Genomic DNA, 16,513 nt, shown 5'->3' on the forward strand with positions numbered 1-16,513 from the left:
GAAATACACGAATAAATAAATAAAAATTAATTGCATTAAATAATGCTCGTCATATCAACTGTCTTTTGTTTCTGACTATCAGAACCTTTGAAAATGATTCCAATGGTTCATATTTTCTACATTAAATGTCTTATCCCTATAGTGCAGACCTCACAGGAGAGTAAGGTGAAAGTGTTAAAATCCTGAATATAAAGTACCTAGGCCTACACTACACTGTAAATAATAGTATAAGTTCTGACTGATATTTTTCATAGTCGCCAATAACAGACACGTTTTATATCATGTGATTGTTGTTTCAATGACGCACTCAGTCCAGCCTTAACTGTTGGGTATTTAATTGGATAAAGCTGACCATGTCATTTATGTGCAAGGCATGACATAGTAGTAGTATAAATAAAGACATGTTTTATTTTTACTGATTTGTTTCTTTGACAGGGATGAATCACAGCTTCTTAGCTGTACCAGCGTTAGCTATAAGCTAATTTGCATCTGTTGTCCCTGGGCAGGAAACAGAGAATAAAAACACAGTTACCAGACAGTACATATTCACTATACAACAACAACATCTCACATCATTAAAACAGAACAGCTGTTTGCGTTTATGTGTGATGGGGACATGATTGGGTTGGTTTTAGCCATGATTTCATCCTACATTTAAAATAATTAAAACACCCTTTTGTAACTTGGAACTGAGTTCCAAAACTTTGTAGCTCTGATAGAGAAAGCTGATCCGCCAAACTCAGTGGATCTGTGCTGTACCGCACAGTCACCTATGTAGGTCTTCCTAGTTGTCCTCCCGTTATTTGAGCACAGTGATATGAATTCATTTAGTGGGGGAGGAGCCAGATCATTGATCACTTTGTACAATAGTATCGGCAAGACACACAAGGTTGTCAAAGGTCAGGAGATTATACTTCTGAATGATGTTACAATCATGGTAACTTAAAGGCGTTTTGCCCAGTGCCTTGAGTGCTTGTAAAGTGTTTGCAGTGGAGCTTTTTCAGCGAGAATTTGGTGTATTATAATATTAAAGCCATATAAAATTTAAATTCTGATGTAGTAAGTCTGAGTACAAGTATCTCAAACCTTCATTAAAGTACTTGAGTACATATTAAAATACTCAGCAGGTGTGTCATTAGCAGGTCAGTCATCAAGGAAACATTTGGCTTCTTCAGCTCTGTCGTCATTTCCTGATCTTAATGACAAAATGAAAGGTTTACTCTCGGCTGAGTGCTCGTCATTGTCAATTGAGGGAAAGTTTGTTTTGAGAAACTGATGTCAGGATGAGTCACTGACAAAGCTTTATTCCTGAGCTCTGGACAGGCCGAGGTACAGGAGATCATTATATTTATTTTTAGAAAAAATGTGGCGTTAAAGTAAAGCAGAACTTGATGTGGTGAAAATATGAGCAAAAAGGTGCAGATTGAATCTGTCAGAAGTGTCTGTTTGGACATGTTGACAGTTTTTTGGTATAGACCCAGTCTGAGAAGGATGAATCATGACTCATACCCTGTGGGCTGACTCGGTGTCTGAGTGCAGAGCCGCACAATGGACTCCCTCTCGCTTGTCTCCGCTGTGGGCTGAATGTATTCTGTGCCGAGGATTCAGTCCGCGGGCTGCCCAGTTGTTTCTTATCTCTGTGATTCTGCTGCGTCAGTGAGGGCTGTCTGACCCCGCTGAGCCAGACGACAGCTGTGAACACTGTCTGTTCTGGGATCAGTCAGACCCAGCCTCCCACTGAGATGATTCTCAGGTACATCCAACGAGCAAAGGAACCACTGTGAGCTCTTTCTGCGTGAGCTCAAAGCAGCACTCCAGAGCCTGAGTGTCCTCGTTACTCTTTGACGCTGGCAGTGGTGCTGACTGCACACAGAGAGGTACGGAGGTATATCTACAAAATGTTTTCTCTGAGACACACTCGCATCTTAAATGTTTCATTTAAATGATTGAATTTCCAAGACTTCATGCAATTGTTTTTTTTATATAGCTAATAGTGAAAAAGCAGATGCTGTTGCCTATTGAGACTGTTTATATAAAGGCATCGCCCACGTTACATCACCCATTGGTTTGTGGACTACTCTTTTGAAACCTCGAGTTACTTCATTTTGGTAGTTGCCATCTTTTTTTTTTTTTTTTGGGAGCAGGAAGTGACTATATATGGACGACAGAGGGATACAAATTGTCACGTCTCTATCCTGGATGACAGGTCGACAGTGTAGCGACTTGTCAATCACAGGTAGCCATGCCCGAAAGCATACCTGGGAGCATAATTTACAAAATTAACAGTTGTGTTCTCATCTATTTCCATTAAATTAGACTCCAGAATTGTGGAATACGTTTCGGACGCATGCTCTGGCCGAAGCAACAAACCCAATGTTCACATGCATCTTTTAATTTCGGATGATGCAATACATTTACTGAACATGTCTTTGTAATATACAAATCACGGTGTACATTAATCAGTCCATGATATTAAACATAAACTCAAGTTCGACACTCTGACATTTGCACACCTGCCTGCAATCACCTGGAGCCTGGCTTTATGCACATAAACCCAGGCTCCACCCAGTGTTCGGTGTCCAAATTACAGTCTAATACAAAATAATCTTGGTTACAAAGTGTCTCATGGCAAGATAAAATAAACACAAACTAAAAACATAATATAAAAGAAAAGGATTATTACTACCTGACATCTTTATAAACTAATTGTGTTTCCGAACCTCATGATATGGCCCTGTCATGTGCAGCCCTTTGTTTTCTAAACTGGGATAGATTTGTATGGCTGTGCTCACTCAAACGTATGTACAGTAGAGGAATGCATGTATGAATATATTCCTGCAGAGGGCACACAGCTTCTCTGCAGCTTCTCTCCATCACTGACAGGGAACATTGTGTCCAACTCTGGTAGCAAATGCAGCTTAAAGAGGATTCTCAGATGTGTAAAATATATATTCAAAACGTTTTCTACAAAACATTTTCATTTAAATATATCTGATACTACTGGCCTTTGTTTACAGATATCAGCTGTAAAAAGCATCATCAGAATACTTTAGAAACTAGTGATAGCAGGTACTAATCCTGTTTTTTAAAGATTTGCCGTTGTTTCCTTTTTTTTGGCATTTTGCAAAGTGCATAAAGAGGTCAAAGCTACTGTGTCCTCATTTCACATTACTGAACCCATTGTACATTTTGTAGAACATCTCATCCAGCATGCTCAGTTTTTTTCCACATCTATATGAAAAAAATCATCATCTTCGCTGCTTTGACCAGAGAGGAAGTGCACTCCAAGTAAGTAAAAGGGTAAAATTGTGGTCACATTTTTCATAAAGTCTCTCCCTGATTGGCTGTTGAAGGGTAGACCCAACATTCCTCAGCGTTTTGCTGCAGCAGATTTTCCACTCTGGCCATTCTTCCAACTTGAGTGAATGTACACACTATAAGTTCATACTGCCTGCAACTTTTTACACATTTGAGGACCGACCGTCGACTGGACTGGGATCACTGGAAACATGTTTGCCTCAGCTTCCATTGTCATCACCTTGTTATGTTTCTGCTCGTTCCACCGCACTTTTGGACAGGTGAGTGCAATGTCACAGACTAATGAGCTAATGAAGGAAGTACAGCTGCAGTTTGATGCCTCAGAATGCTTAACATACATTTTAGTGAAAAAAGCCTTGATGAATACTCACAAAGACAGTGCTCTTCTCTCTTTTGAACTGATTACTTGATCACAAAATGTCACTTGCTTGCATGGCTCTGGAGGCATAATCTGCTCCCCCCTTACAACAGGTTCTATTGTGTATGTTCAAGCTTGGCATCACATGAAACAATTTTGAGAGAAAGAAACCTCAAGTCACCTTTACTTTGCACGCAAGCCTCAGGAACAAGCCCCCAGAGTCTCTGTGAATGAATACACTCGATACACTTATGCTGCGCTCTGCTGCGATCCTGCTAAACCTCCAAAAAGCGGCTTCTGTCTGAGAAATGCTCTTCTGCATGCCTATGTATGCATGTCTGTTTGTACATGTGTCTTTGTGTATGTCTTGGGAGATGGCCAGCATTTTCTACTGATAAGAGTGCAAATGTGACAGTTTAGTTCTTGAATATGTGTGTGTGTATGTTGTTTGAAGTTGCATTTGAGCTGGTTATATAGAATTGCACTGTATAGTAATGTTGAGCCAGTACTTTCTCCACGCCTCCTACAAAACCAGATAGCAAGCAACCATGTGAAATGTGGCTTCGAAGAGGCAGAAAGAGGCCTTTGACAGCTACACTGTAAACACCAGCCACCCCCTGACTGACTGAAGTCTCTCCAAACCCAAGTTCTGTCCAAATCAGAAAGGTGTTTTCAACAAATATTGACTTTTCTTACATAACTCAGGCTGGACGAAACACTAATTGGTTGTCTGAAAAACATTCATGCGAGGACATGGCAGAGGGCCTTTAATGTAGCTTTTGAAGGAAGGGGACATTGATGGAAAACAAGGTAGTGCCCCTCCCTTACCCCTCCAGCCAATAGAAAGGGAGGTTGTGATGTTTATATGCTAAGGGCGTTTAAACCCAACCCCAAATCTTAAATATACCACTTCATTAAGAGAAAGTGATTATCCATAATGCATGCTGAACAGTTTCTTCCCCCCTCCTTAAGTTTTGGTAATGAAGACTTTAATCCTCCCTGTGGCGTCACACATAAAGACCACCTTACAAGAGTGGTTAACTGGTCACCTTCAGAGTGTTTCTGTTTTTATGACTGAGTTACAGTTTGTGGCTTTGAGAGGAGGAGGTTCCTGCTTGCAAAGACTTAGAGTGGCCAAACATACTCTGATATTTCTGCGTTTACTCCCTTATGTAACAGCCCAGCCTGTGTGCTGCACCGACTGCACAAACTTTCATTGGTTTACTTGCGGTGAACTCCTGTTTTCATGTTTTGGTAACAACTGTGATTTTGTTTCACACTGTACTTTTGAGTGATGTGATAGATTTACCTACTCGCAGAATAACCTCAGGAATCTCTAGGGGTTTGAGGTGATCTGAATATTTTTACCCCAACTGCAAAACGTGTTCAAAAAGGATGCACACAGGAAAAACATGCTGATGTATTTGAGGTTATCTGGAGGCTGGGAACTGAAATTTGAATGATGCAACGATTAAGTGCATTTAAAGAGTAAATGTCTGGTTACCATTGAAATTCTTTGTACATTTTTTTAGCTCAAACACTTTTAAAGAATAAAAGTATTCAGGTTGTTAAAAGATCTTGTGAATAATTGGAAATGTTGAAAGGAATAGTTTCTACCTAATACAACAATAAATTCAATGGCTTGTGGACCTTCAGGGTCTTTTGATGAGCCACAGGAGCAGCTTTTGTGTACTTTTTGTAATTCGATGGAAAAACAACATTCTTTAGCAAATAAAACTCACAAGAAGTTTGAAAAGAATTAGTTGTGAAGTGCAGGCAGGAGCGAAGGACCCAAGTGCAGATGGAAACCAGAGGGCAAATTCTGTAGAATGGTTTATTATGCATTTGACCGAAGATCAAGGCTTGATACAGGATTGGCAGACCAGAGGAGGGCTGAGCAGCAGGCCAGACTAGGACACTGGCAGCTGAGCCTGTGGCGCCATGGAAGCTGCTGAAGCAAAGGCACAGGAGTCTGCTGCATCCTAGCAGGAACAGGGGACTTTGGCTGCAGCTCAGCAGGAACAGGAGTACTCCGGACTGCATGACTTTGGCAGGGAGTGCTGACGGGGGTTTAGACAGTTCAGGTGCTAAGTTGCTGTGGACTATTGACTTGAGGTTAGAGAGCTCAGGCTGTGAGTCATCAGAGACAGCCCACTATGATTCAGGTGAAGCATCGGCAGGGACAGCTGACAGGGCGTTATTCAGGATATGGTAGGAACAGCCGAAGAGGAACCAGGAGCAAGTGTTAGTGGGACCTCTGACTGGGGACCAGGAGTAGGTATATGCCAGGCTGCAGATGAGTAAACAGAAAGAGTGTCCATCCGGGGCGTTGACTGAAGAACAGTAACAGGTGTTGGCCAGGCAAAGGAATGGGAACCAGGACCAGGTGTCTGTCGGACCACCGAATGGGTCGGTTCACCAACTGGGAATGAGCAGGACTGGTGGTGGGCAGTGGAGGCTCACTGTGAACAGGCCACCAAGAGCCATTGATGTTATGAGCCAAGGAGAATGCACATTCTTTTAGAATCTCTACATTACCACCTGGTGCTGGCACAGGACAGACAACAATGCCTTTAACCGTGGATTTGACTTGATTTTTTGGCAAGCCGGGGACAGGGATGCTACTCTTTCTTCACTTACAGAGGCACATTTCCATTCATGCCAGTGACACATAAGGTTGTGAGACACCTCACAAAGTTCAACTGACAACCGACCATCTGCTGGGTCCATTGTTAGCCAGTACATTCTATCATGTTGTGTAATGCAGGCAACAGACAAGGTTACAGACGGGTGCAGTTGATGGTATATTTTGCATTTTTTAAACTCATGAACAGTAAGTGGGAGGTAGGCAGGCATCTAAACTGGCAACAGGAAACAGGCATGCGGTTAAGGAAAAAGATCCAGGATACTAAACAAAAACTCTAAAAACAGAAACTGAGAGCAGCAAAGTATAGTTTCAAGGATGAACTGGCAACAGGGAATGGTCTGGTAGATGTGGAGTGAGGCTGATGAGTGAAGTGGACACAGGTGTGAAGGAGGAGCTGAGAATGGATGGAAAGTTCAGGGACATCTGGAAGAGAGTTTGAGAATAGCTCGGGCCCTTGGGAAGAGGGAACAGGGAGATTGTCATCACAATCAAAGGAGCTTTCAAGATCCAAATAGTAACAGTTAATTGCCCTTCTGGATGGAGGTATGAAGTCTTTCTGTTGAAATTAGTCACCCTCTCTTTTTTGTTTCAGGACTGTCCGAGTAGACAGGAGTTACAGGGCTCTCTGAAGCAGGTCCAGAAGCTCCTCTCAGCGTATGAAGTCTCTAATTTGCAAAGCCTTCGCAACTTGAAAAAGAAAATTAACCTGTTGCAGAGCTCCACAGGAAAGCAGACCACAAAAGCCATCAACAGTAAGCAAAGCCTTTAAAAAGACTAATTTACTTTAATAGTACACAATGCCTGCCATGTTTTATTCATAACCATCCAATCGACAAACAGGTACCTGTCCAAAACTGGAGGCACCCATCAATGGAAGGAAACTTGGAAAGTCACACAGTGTGGGCCATGAGGTTCACTTCCTGTGTGACCCTGGTTATGAACTTGTAGGATCAGAGAGCAGAGTTTGTCAGGAAAGCCTGACCTGGAGCGGCCAGCAGTCTGCTTGCCGAGGTGAGACACTTGTACTGGTCTTCTGCTACCAAACCCTCACCCTCCTCTTCTTCATCCTGACCACCCCTGATCTTGTTATCTAACCCGCTGATCACTTTTTACAGCCCTATCATCGTCCTCTTTGTTATCATCCCCTCTCCTGCTCTCTACTGCCAATCCTCTTTTGTGCTCTATGCATGTTACCAGCATTTGCAGAGATACATTTCATATGTGGCCCATGATCATATTTCCTCTTTATGTATTTTGGTTGTTGTCCAAAGAGCTTATTGAATGCTGTGACATTAGATATTCCAACGTCCTCTGACAGCTCGCTGACTTTAAGATAACAGCTCAAAGCCTGTTTGATCAGCGTAGGGCTTCCTGTACACTTTGGCTACCCCTAACATTAACTCATCTTGGACAAGATGAGTTAACATACATATGCTGATATCAGTTTCACTGGCTTTTATCATCAAAGGGGTATCCGATGTCCTCGTGTCTCTAGAAGGTTCAAATGTTGCTACTTTCCTTTTATGTATTTCCCTTCTGATTTTTCCATTAGACATCAACGAGTGTGCGTGCTCTCCATGCCTAAATGGTGGGACATGTGTGGATGAAGTAAACAAGTTCTCTTGTGTCTGTGCCAAAGGCTGGGCTGGAGCTACCTGCCAGAGCCCCACACCAGCAAGTAAATACTATACACTCAACACTAGCACCACACACGTCAGAGTACTGTTACTTCAGATAGCCCTGGTATGGAGCCTGGATTACAACAACTTTTCGATACCTTATTAATAAGAGGGGCAATACATGAGCAACAATTTACTGTAAATCTCTTTTTTAATAAGCCAGTATCCAAATCCTCCCAGTCTGCTTAAGGCGATTATATTGGTGGGTGATTTGGCTTACCAATACAAGCAGGTGCAACATACCACAAAGTGTCTTTTCCCATAGACACCAGTGCGTGTGCGTGCTCTCCATGCCTGAATGGTGGGACATGTGTGGATAAGGGGCAGCAGTTCTCTTGTGTCTGTGCTAAAGGCTGGACTGGAGCTAACTGCCAGAGCCACATTCCAAAAGGTAGGCATAATATACTTCACACTCAAACCACACACACTGGTGAGAGAGGTCGTTCTACTGCCTAGGATATGGAGCTGGCATTATACAAATGTTTTGATACTTTAATATTTAGGAGGACATAAAAAATTCAAAGTAAACTTTTTAATAAGCCAGTATCCAAGTCCTCCCAGTCTGCTAAAGGCGATTATATTGGCAAGTGGTTTGGCTTGCCAATACAAGCCAGTACAACCTACTACAAAGTGTCTTTTCCCTCAGACACCAATGCATGTGCGTGCTCTCCATGCCTGAATGGTGGGACATGTGTGGAGGAAGGGAAGAAGTTCTCTTGTGTCTGTGACAAGGGCTTGGCTGGAGCTACCTGCCAGAGCCGCGAGACAACGGGTATAATACACTACATACTCAAACCACACGTAGACTAAGTGGATGTAGCCTATGGTTTCAGAGGTGAAGCCAATGCAGAAGTGCCTTGAAATTGTATTCTTTCTAATGGCCAATGGAGGGGGTGACACTATTGGTTGCAAAAATCATAAGTTCTAGAAAACCAGATGGGAAAATGACTCAACTCACTTGATTTATTACATCAGTAAAGATTTTTCTAATCCAAGATAAAGCCGGGTGTGCTTTAAGGTGTGGCTATTCCTTGAGGTACAAGCCACTACCTTTTTCGACCTGTTAACTGGGATAAAGACCTTTCACAATAACCTATCCCGTCCAAATATTGTCACTTCTTGGACCAAAAAACCCAATGGCCACTGCAAAAAAGCTGAACTTGAGGCTTCTAAAGGGGAGTTCACAAACCAATTGTCAATGTCACAATGGCTACATCCACATCTTCCATACAAGGTACGAACCACACCCACATGTTGGAGTTGTACTTTTACTTCAGATACCAGGAGTATGGAGCTTTACAACAGATACCTTGATACCCTCATATAAAGAGTTTTAAAAACAAGCAACACATTTTAAAGGCAAGTATCCAAATCCTCAGTGTCTTCTAAAGAGGATTATATTGGCCATTTCTATCACATGCCAATATGAGCCAGTGCAACATACACCAAAGTGTCTTTTTCCTTAGACACCGATTCGTGTGAGTGCTCTCCATGCCTGAATGGTGGGACATGTGTGGATGAAGGGAAGAAGTTCTCTTGTGTCTGTGACAAAGGCTGGGCTGGAGCTACCTGCCAGAGCCCTGAACCAACAGGTAGGTATAATACACTCCACACACAGGCCATACCATAGACTGCATATGAGAAGTGGAGGTAGCCATTGTTTTCAAATATGAAGCCAGTATGGAATAACCTTGAACCTGCATTCTTTCAAATTGCCAGCAGGGGGAGACTCCATTTCGATTGTATGACGCCACATTAGGAAATAACCATGCTTCTCACTTGTTTGAATACTTCGGTAGCCTTTCCCTTTTGAGTTTATCCTGTCAATCGCTAGTTTCGATTTTCCTTCAATACAGCATGATGTTGATTGTCTTTATAATGGGTCCATCTAGAGTCATATCAACAGTAAAGCATAGTATGCTTTAAGGCATAGCTACCTGTGATGGCCGGTTTGTTACCATGTTTAACCGTCTGATAGAATAGAGACATATCAATTCATATAAACTTTTGTTATCAAAAAAAGAAGATGGCGAGCGCCAAAATGCTGAACTTGAGGCTTACAAAAGTCTGTTCAGAACCCAATGGGCTATGTCACTTGGCTACATCCACTTCTTTTACAGGGAATATGGACATCACACACTTGTTGGAGATGTATCTAAGGTTTATATATCCAGGGTATGGAGCTTGGTTTACAACAAATGTCTTGCTAATTTAATATCAGGGACTGAAAATAGCAAATAAGACAAACTTAACTGCAGAGCACTTTTCAAGGCAAGTATCCAAATCCTCGCTGTCTGCTAAAGAGGATTATATTGGATGGGCTTGCCAATACAAGCCCATGCAGCATACCACAAAGTGTCTTTTCCCTCAGCCACCAATGCATGTGCGTGCTCTCCATGCCTGAATGGTGGGGCATGTTTGGATGAAGGGAAGACATTCTCTTGTGTCTGTGCCAAAGGCTGGGCTGGAGCTACCTGTCAGAACCCTGCGCCAACAGGTAGGTATGATTCACTACACACTCAGACATCACACACTTTTCAGCAGTCTTTGTGAGGCTACTTAGGAATAACGGCTTTGCAAGCTACCGGATAATTCACACTGGAGGAAACCAAAGTACAGAAAAGCAACCAAAGTGGGAAATCTAGTTTGATTAACCTAAGCTACTTAGAAAAAGCAAAAAAATACAAAATAAGTCATATGTTAAAAAAAATGTCACTCATTTATGTTTAATGCAAAAAGGTAAATTCGTTTAAAGGAAAAAAATAAGACGAGAAAATAAAATAACTCACATGGCAAAGTAGAAGGAATGTCAGCTTTGGTTTTGCATACAATCACCATCAGTCATACGCATAACTATGCACCAAGTTAGCAAGATAACTAATAATTCCCAATCGATCATAAATAGAAAAGATCAAAACTTATGGTAAAGGGACGTGTTGAGTTTAGTTTTAAAGTTTCAGACTTAAACCAAAATATATTTCACAAGTGAACTGACAATTGAGTCCTGGAACACCGCTAATTCCTAAAACTGTCATTATAAAACAAATTGTTTTAACAAGGATAAAATTGCTAGAAATGTTGGATGCTGGATTTTGTATTATCTGACTACAACCGAAACATTGAAGAAGAGATCTAACTTGCTCCTATTTAAGTTTATCTATGATGATGCTGTTCTTGTTTGTAGTTTAAGTATATTTACATTTGGAAAGAATTGACAAAACTGTATTTTAACTCATCTAATCATGATGCAAACATGTACATAGTTGAAGTACTTGAAAGTTGTTGAAAATGTAAATGAGCTATCACTATCCAACTAGCTTAATTCTTGCTTTAACATGAGTCATAGTAGGCTTTAAGTGCTGTTTACAGTGGTTCTTCACATCTCCATCCACAGACAGATGGAAATCTGTAACAGACAAAATACAATCTAAAACCATTTTACTGGCCACATGTTTTTCACTATGTTAAAACATGTAAATAAAATGTTTTTAAATTACTTCAAATCAAATGCTTTTTCATGCAAATAACATTATTTAACATGATATATGTGCATATATTAAATTATGTATTTACTCACGACAGTGCCTCTGTGGTGTTTAAAGTGAGGATTGGAGTAGAGATTGAGCCATGCAGGCAGTTTCAGCTAGCTTCCTGATGACAAACAGGAAGTGACCTGTGTCCTCAAGCATGACAAACACATATCAAAATAAAAGTATATCAAAGTAAAAGTCCAACATTGAGCCTAAAAGGAAACACAATGGACATCTGCTAAGTAGTAGCAGTTAAACTTTCTGTTCGCCATTTTAAATGTATCCGCTTGCTACGTATCAGCCTTTTTAAAATGAGCAACCATCACAACAGGGACACATGCTACTCGTTAACAACATCTAATTATAAAAATGGGGGACATCAACATTTCTTTTACAATATTTCTGTGTAGTCTTTCAGTACCTCTGAACACAGGATGTGGCCTGTAACCCACAAGTTACAAGAAGTACGCTGCCCCTCTGAACTACGGTTACTAATTCAGTGAATCACGAGCATGAGTGATTACTTGTTTGTGAAAATCTTGATGTGGATTTGGGGACAATGACATGCTGCATTACTTAGCTTATCTTGTTGTTAAACATACAGTCAGATAATATGTACTTTATCTCAACTGTACGCAAAGTTATTGATTTTTCATCTTGCTAGCAAACCGTTAGCTTCCTGGCTAATAGCTGAGCCAAACGATTCTATGAGCTGTGCTGCAGACTTAAAATACATCAAGTTACCATGTCGTACCTAAGATCCGTACTATTCACTGAAGGAGTGAACAACGTTTCTTTTGGATGGTTTCTGTTGGATGGTAATGCCTTTTTTCAGTATAAGTCAAACCCTCAAGCGTTACCATTCAACTTCCACTTGTTCAGGTGGATTTTGTTTGTAAAATGCTTGTAAACATGAATAAATGCTCTGTTTTTAGTTTAACAAGTGACCATAGAATAAGTAGGATAATACTGCTCAAGGTGTCATTAATCATAAGCTTATGGACTCCGCGGAAGCAACTGTTCTGGCTCATTACTCATGATCCCAACCTAACTAGGAGTTGTACTATTTCATGTCAATACATGTAAGTGCAACCTACTACAAAGTGCCTTTTCCCTCAGACACCAATGCGTGCGCGTGCTCTCCATGCCTGAATGGTGGGACATGTGTGGAGGAAGGGAAGAAGTTCTCTTGTGTCTGTGCCAAAGGCTGGGCTGGAGCTACCTGTCAGAACCAGGTGCCAAAATGTAGGTATAATACACCCCACACACTCAGATTAAACAGGTGTTTACTTTAGGTACCTGGAGTATTGAGCTTGAGTTACAACAAATGTTTTGAAACCTAAATGTTAGGAGGAACACTTTACTGCAGAGTACATTTTTTATTGGCTTTAGCAGCCAAATCCTCCCAGTGTGCTAAAGGCGATTATATTGGCCAGAGGTTTGGTTTGCCAATACAAGCCAGTACCACGTACCACAAAGTGGCTTTTATTGAGTCCCAGGCTGAAGTCCAAGACAACGATGATGGTTGAGTGGTAGTGGTCACAAATGAATCTTTGCAGCCAAGCTTTTATTTATTTAACTACTTTACTATAGGTCAGTTGCTTATGAGTCCACAGCCAAGGCTTCAGGGCTATTGTCACTGGATTTCTTAGGCCAATATACTGATATCTGGTATTTCAGAGTTTTAAAATTCTACTTATATCTTATTGTAAAATATCTGTCTACATGTATTTTCATACGTTACATAAGTTTTGATTAAGATGCCTTAAATTAGTTTTGTAAAGACATTTGACACTGATATGTGCAGAGTGGGACATTTTTAGAGTTCATAGATAACCTTGTCTCCACTACATAATTTGACTATTTTCTGCACTAAACTTGTATTGCATCACTTTTTTATTCATAATTCTAGAAGAGATGAGCCACCTTTATTGTTAATCAATCAATCAATCCATTTTTATTTATATGGCGCCAAATCATAATGAAAGATATCTCAGGACAATTTACAAAAAGAGCAGGTCTAGACCGACTCTTTGTTATATTATTTAGAGAGAGACCCAACATGAATCCAACATGAGCAGCACTTAGCAACATTTGGCAGAAAAACTTCCTTTAGCAGGCAGAAACCTCGAGCAGAATCAGGCTCATGATGAACAGCCATCTGCCTCGACTAGAAGGGCCGAGAAAGTGGGATAGAGGGAGATGCTGGATAGAGGGATGGATGAGATAAACAAATAACAGATAATACAGACTTAAGGCTACAATGCCAATAATAAGAGTAAAAATATATAAGTAATATACGCATGAAAAGTATAGTAATGATACTGTTTGATTGCATGTATGACTGATAATAATAACCCAAACCCTAAAGAGAAGATTTGTAAACAGCCAAATGAATTTCAATATGATCACATCATTCTTTAATGACTGAATGAATGCACGTTTGCAGCTGAACACAGAGCTACTGCACTGAAGTATTGCATCCATGAACATTGTCTAAAACGTCTTCCTCTTTCCTGTCCTCCTCATTCAGTCTTTGTCATCATGACAAACACCTCGGCAGCCACGAACGCTGCTGCTGCTGTCACCTTGCCCGCTGCCACAACCGGGCCCTTTGTTCGTCCATCACGTTGCACTATAACGCAGGGGACCACCCACTGCACCTGTGATGCCGGATACACCATCTCTGGCAGAGACAGCAACACCTGCACTGGTACGCGCAACACCTGCCGTGTAACTAAAGCAGACATACACATTTAATGTCTCAATGTAGGAAGTTAACCGTGTGTGCAATGATCTCTTCAGATATAGATGAATGTGAGCTGTTCCACAACGGCCAGGCTGGGAGGCTGTGTTTGCACGCTTGTGTTAACACACCTGGAGGCTACCGCTGTTCCTGTCCTGTCGGATACAACGCCACCCGTGATGGACGCAGCTGTAAAGGTACTTTCCTCTTTCTGTTTTTCAAAGATCTGTACCCAACACAAATACTCCACAAGATAGTTTCTTTAATAACAAATGTTGCTGATAAAAGTCAAAACATCAATACACCCACATTACAGTGCAATATTTAAGACCTCTGGCCTGCTGTACCACTTTAAAAAATGATATACTTGCTATATGCTGTTTTGCTAAGACTGCATGTAATAAAAAGCCTGTTATGTAAAGGACAAAACCGCCCACACCCGACCTTAGAAAACATTAAAATACACTTTTTTGGGAACTTATATATGAAGAAACTTTAAGCTGGATTTACCTGCAGGATAGTTTGAAAAGAAGTGTCCCCAGTTCTCACAAAACAGCAGTATTGATTGAATTCTCGTACAGTTTGATTGAACTTTAAACTGTGTTGCTGTTTCCTCTCAGACATAGATGAGTGTGCCACCAGACAAAACAACTGCACAAAGGACCAGATGTGCATCAATACATACGGTGGTTTCCAGTGTGTCCGAGTGGACTGCCCCAAGATAGCTCATGCTACATATGTAAAGACGTCGCCTATGTAAGCATGACCCCCCCCCCCATTGTTTTTAATGCATTGATTGAATGTATTGAGATACACACACACAAAGGGATGATAAAAATAGACACAAGTTAAACGCCTCATCTTCCTCCCTCTCTACTTTTTTTCCCCAGGCGTTGTGAGCGTAACCCGTGTCCCCTGGACAACAAAGCATGCTCTCATACCCCCAACTCCTTCTCCTACCATTACCTGGCTGTGGTCTCCAATCTCTCAGCTCCTCGCGTCATGTTCAGAGTCTCAGCCTTGCGTCCGATGGGTGACACGCTTCGCTTCTCCCTGCTGGGGGGAAAGCTAGCTCGGCGCCACTTCACAGTCCAGCGGTCAGACCGGCAGACGGGTCAGCTGATGCTGGTGAGCCCGGTGCAGGGCCCTGCCATGCTGGAGGCGGAGGTGGAGATGAGCGAGCTGGAGAAGGGGGTGCAGCTGGGGAGGTTCATCACCAAAGTCACAATGTTTGTTTCACAGTATGAGTTCTAGAAAGAGATGGGAGAGGTGGGGGACACAAAGGCCAAACATAAGGTTGGTTTTATCATGACCTTCATTTTAAAGTCACATATAATGTTGCTAAAGGAGTTACTGCTGCCAGCTCCAAAAACAGTAGAAAAAGTCAGCATGAAGAAACATAGTGATGGCAGGATCATCTCTGTCTGGTGCAACCTTTCCAATAACAGTAGAGTATTGGTTGTCAGAGTCATCAGTTAAAAGCTGTAGTCATGCAAATTGATGGATGTATGTTTGGGTTGGCCTAACCTTGAGAAAGTAGTTCATTAACAACTTATTTGGCACAAAGATAGAGATGACTGAGGTGGGCATAAAAGGGAAAAGACATAATGTAGCAGTATAACAGCATTAAACTGTTGAAATGTATGTCATGTACTGCATACTGGGCGTGTTATGATGAGGTGTGACGATTGTGTAAATCTATCTACTGTCCTGTTTTATTCAACTATATTTTTAATACAACTTGCCTCTTCTTTGTCTCTAAAACAGTTATTAAAAAACATTTAAACCCAAAAAAGCTTGTCATTTTGTTTGCAATCACATAATATGTTACAAAATGGTTTTGGTACTATACAAATGCTTAAATTTGCTGCAACTTCTACCTATTGAAATCAGGGCGGATCCAGAGGGGTGGCCAGGGCCACAATTGAAATCTGATTGGCCAACCCGGGTGCCACCCCAAAATCCTAAACTATGATAGACTATTTGCCTTGTCAGAGGCGGGACTTATGTTAAAATCAACTTCTATATTTCTTTGCATTTCAGTGTCGCACATTTCCATTTGTTAGTACTTTAAATAGTTTCTCTGGACAAACAGAGTCCTTAAAGAATCAAGCTTAGAAGATTTATATGTTGCTGCTCTGTTGTGTTACTTTTTAAAGTTAAACAAGACTAGTTCAAAACCCAGTATGTGGCTGACCGCATCAGGTCAGTGTGCGCTTTTGTGGGCAATGTGTT

General features: G+C 41.3%; 1 protein-coding gene across 2 annotated transcripts; it reads left to right on the forward strand.

The window, feature by feature from the left end:
• The first annotated feature begins 3,433 nt into the window (after positions 1-3,433).
• LOC138593687 (fibulin-7) lies at positions 3,434-16,060 on the forward strand. Of its 2 annotated transcripts, XM_069664783.1 has the most exons (8): positions 3,434-3,578; positions 6,916-7,075; positions 7,164-7,334; positions 7,876-8,001; positions 14,066-14,245; positions 14,338-14,475; positions 14,899-15,034; positions 15,169-16,060. In XM_069664783.1, exons 1-8 carry the CDS (start codon positions 3,510-3,512, stop codon positions 15,530-15,532), a joined length of 1,344 nt encoding a protein of 447 aa, XP_069520884.1. In that variant the 5' UTR covers positions 3,434-3,509; the 3' UTR covers positions 15,533-16,060. The 2 variants fall into 2 exon arrangements, with proteins under 2 accessions (XP_069520884.1, XP_069520877.1); XM_069664776.1 differs by lacking the exons at positions 3,434-3,578; positions 6,916-7,075; positions 7,164-7,334; positions 7,876-8,001 and adding exons at positions 10,096-10,499; positions 12,652-12,777.
• Positions 16,061-16,513: the final 453 nt, after the last annotated feature.

Source organism: Semicossyphus pulcher, unplaced genomic scaffold (assembly GCF_022749685.1).
Source record: "Semicossyphus pulcher isolate SPU_LCO1_2020_fin unplaced genomic scaffold, fSemPul1.0.p SCAF_1, whole genome shotgun sequence".
NCBI classification, from domain to species: domain Eukaryota; kingdom Metazoa; phylum Chordata; class Actinopteri; order Labriformes; family Labridae; genus Semicossyphus; species Semicossyphus pulcher.

Excerpts from the sequence above, each read along its gene's own strand:
- LOC138593687 (XM_069664783.1), top strand. The coding sequence starts at position 3,510 with ATGTTTGCCTCAGCTTCCATTGTCATCACCTTGTTATGTTTCTGCTCG. Across the intron at positions 14,476-14,898 it reads TGATGGACGCAGCTGTAAAG|ACATAGATGAGTGTGCCACC; the intron begins GTACTTTCCTCT and ends GTTTCCTCTCAG. Across the intron at positions 15,035-15,168 it reads TATGTAAAGACGTCGCCTAT|GCGTTGTGAGCGTAACCCGT; the intron begins GTAAGCATGACC and ends TTTTTTCCCCAG.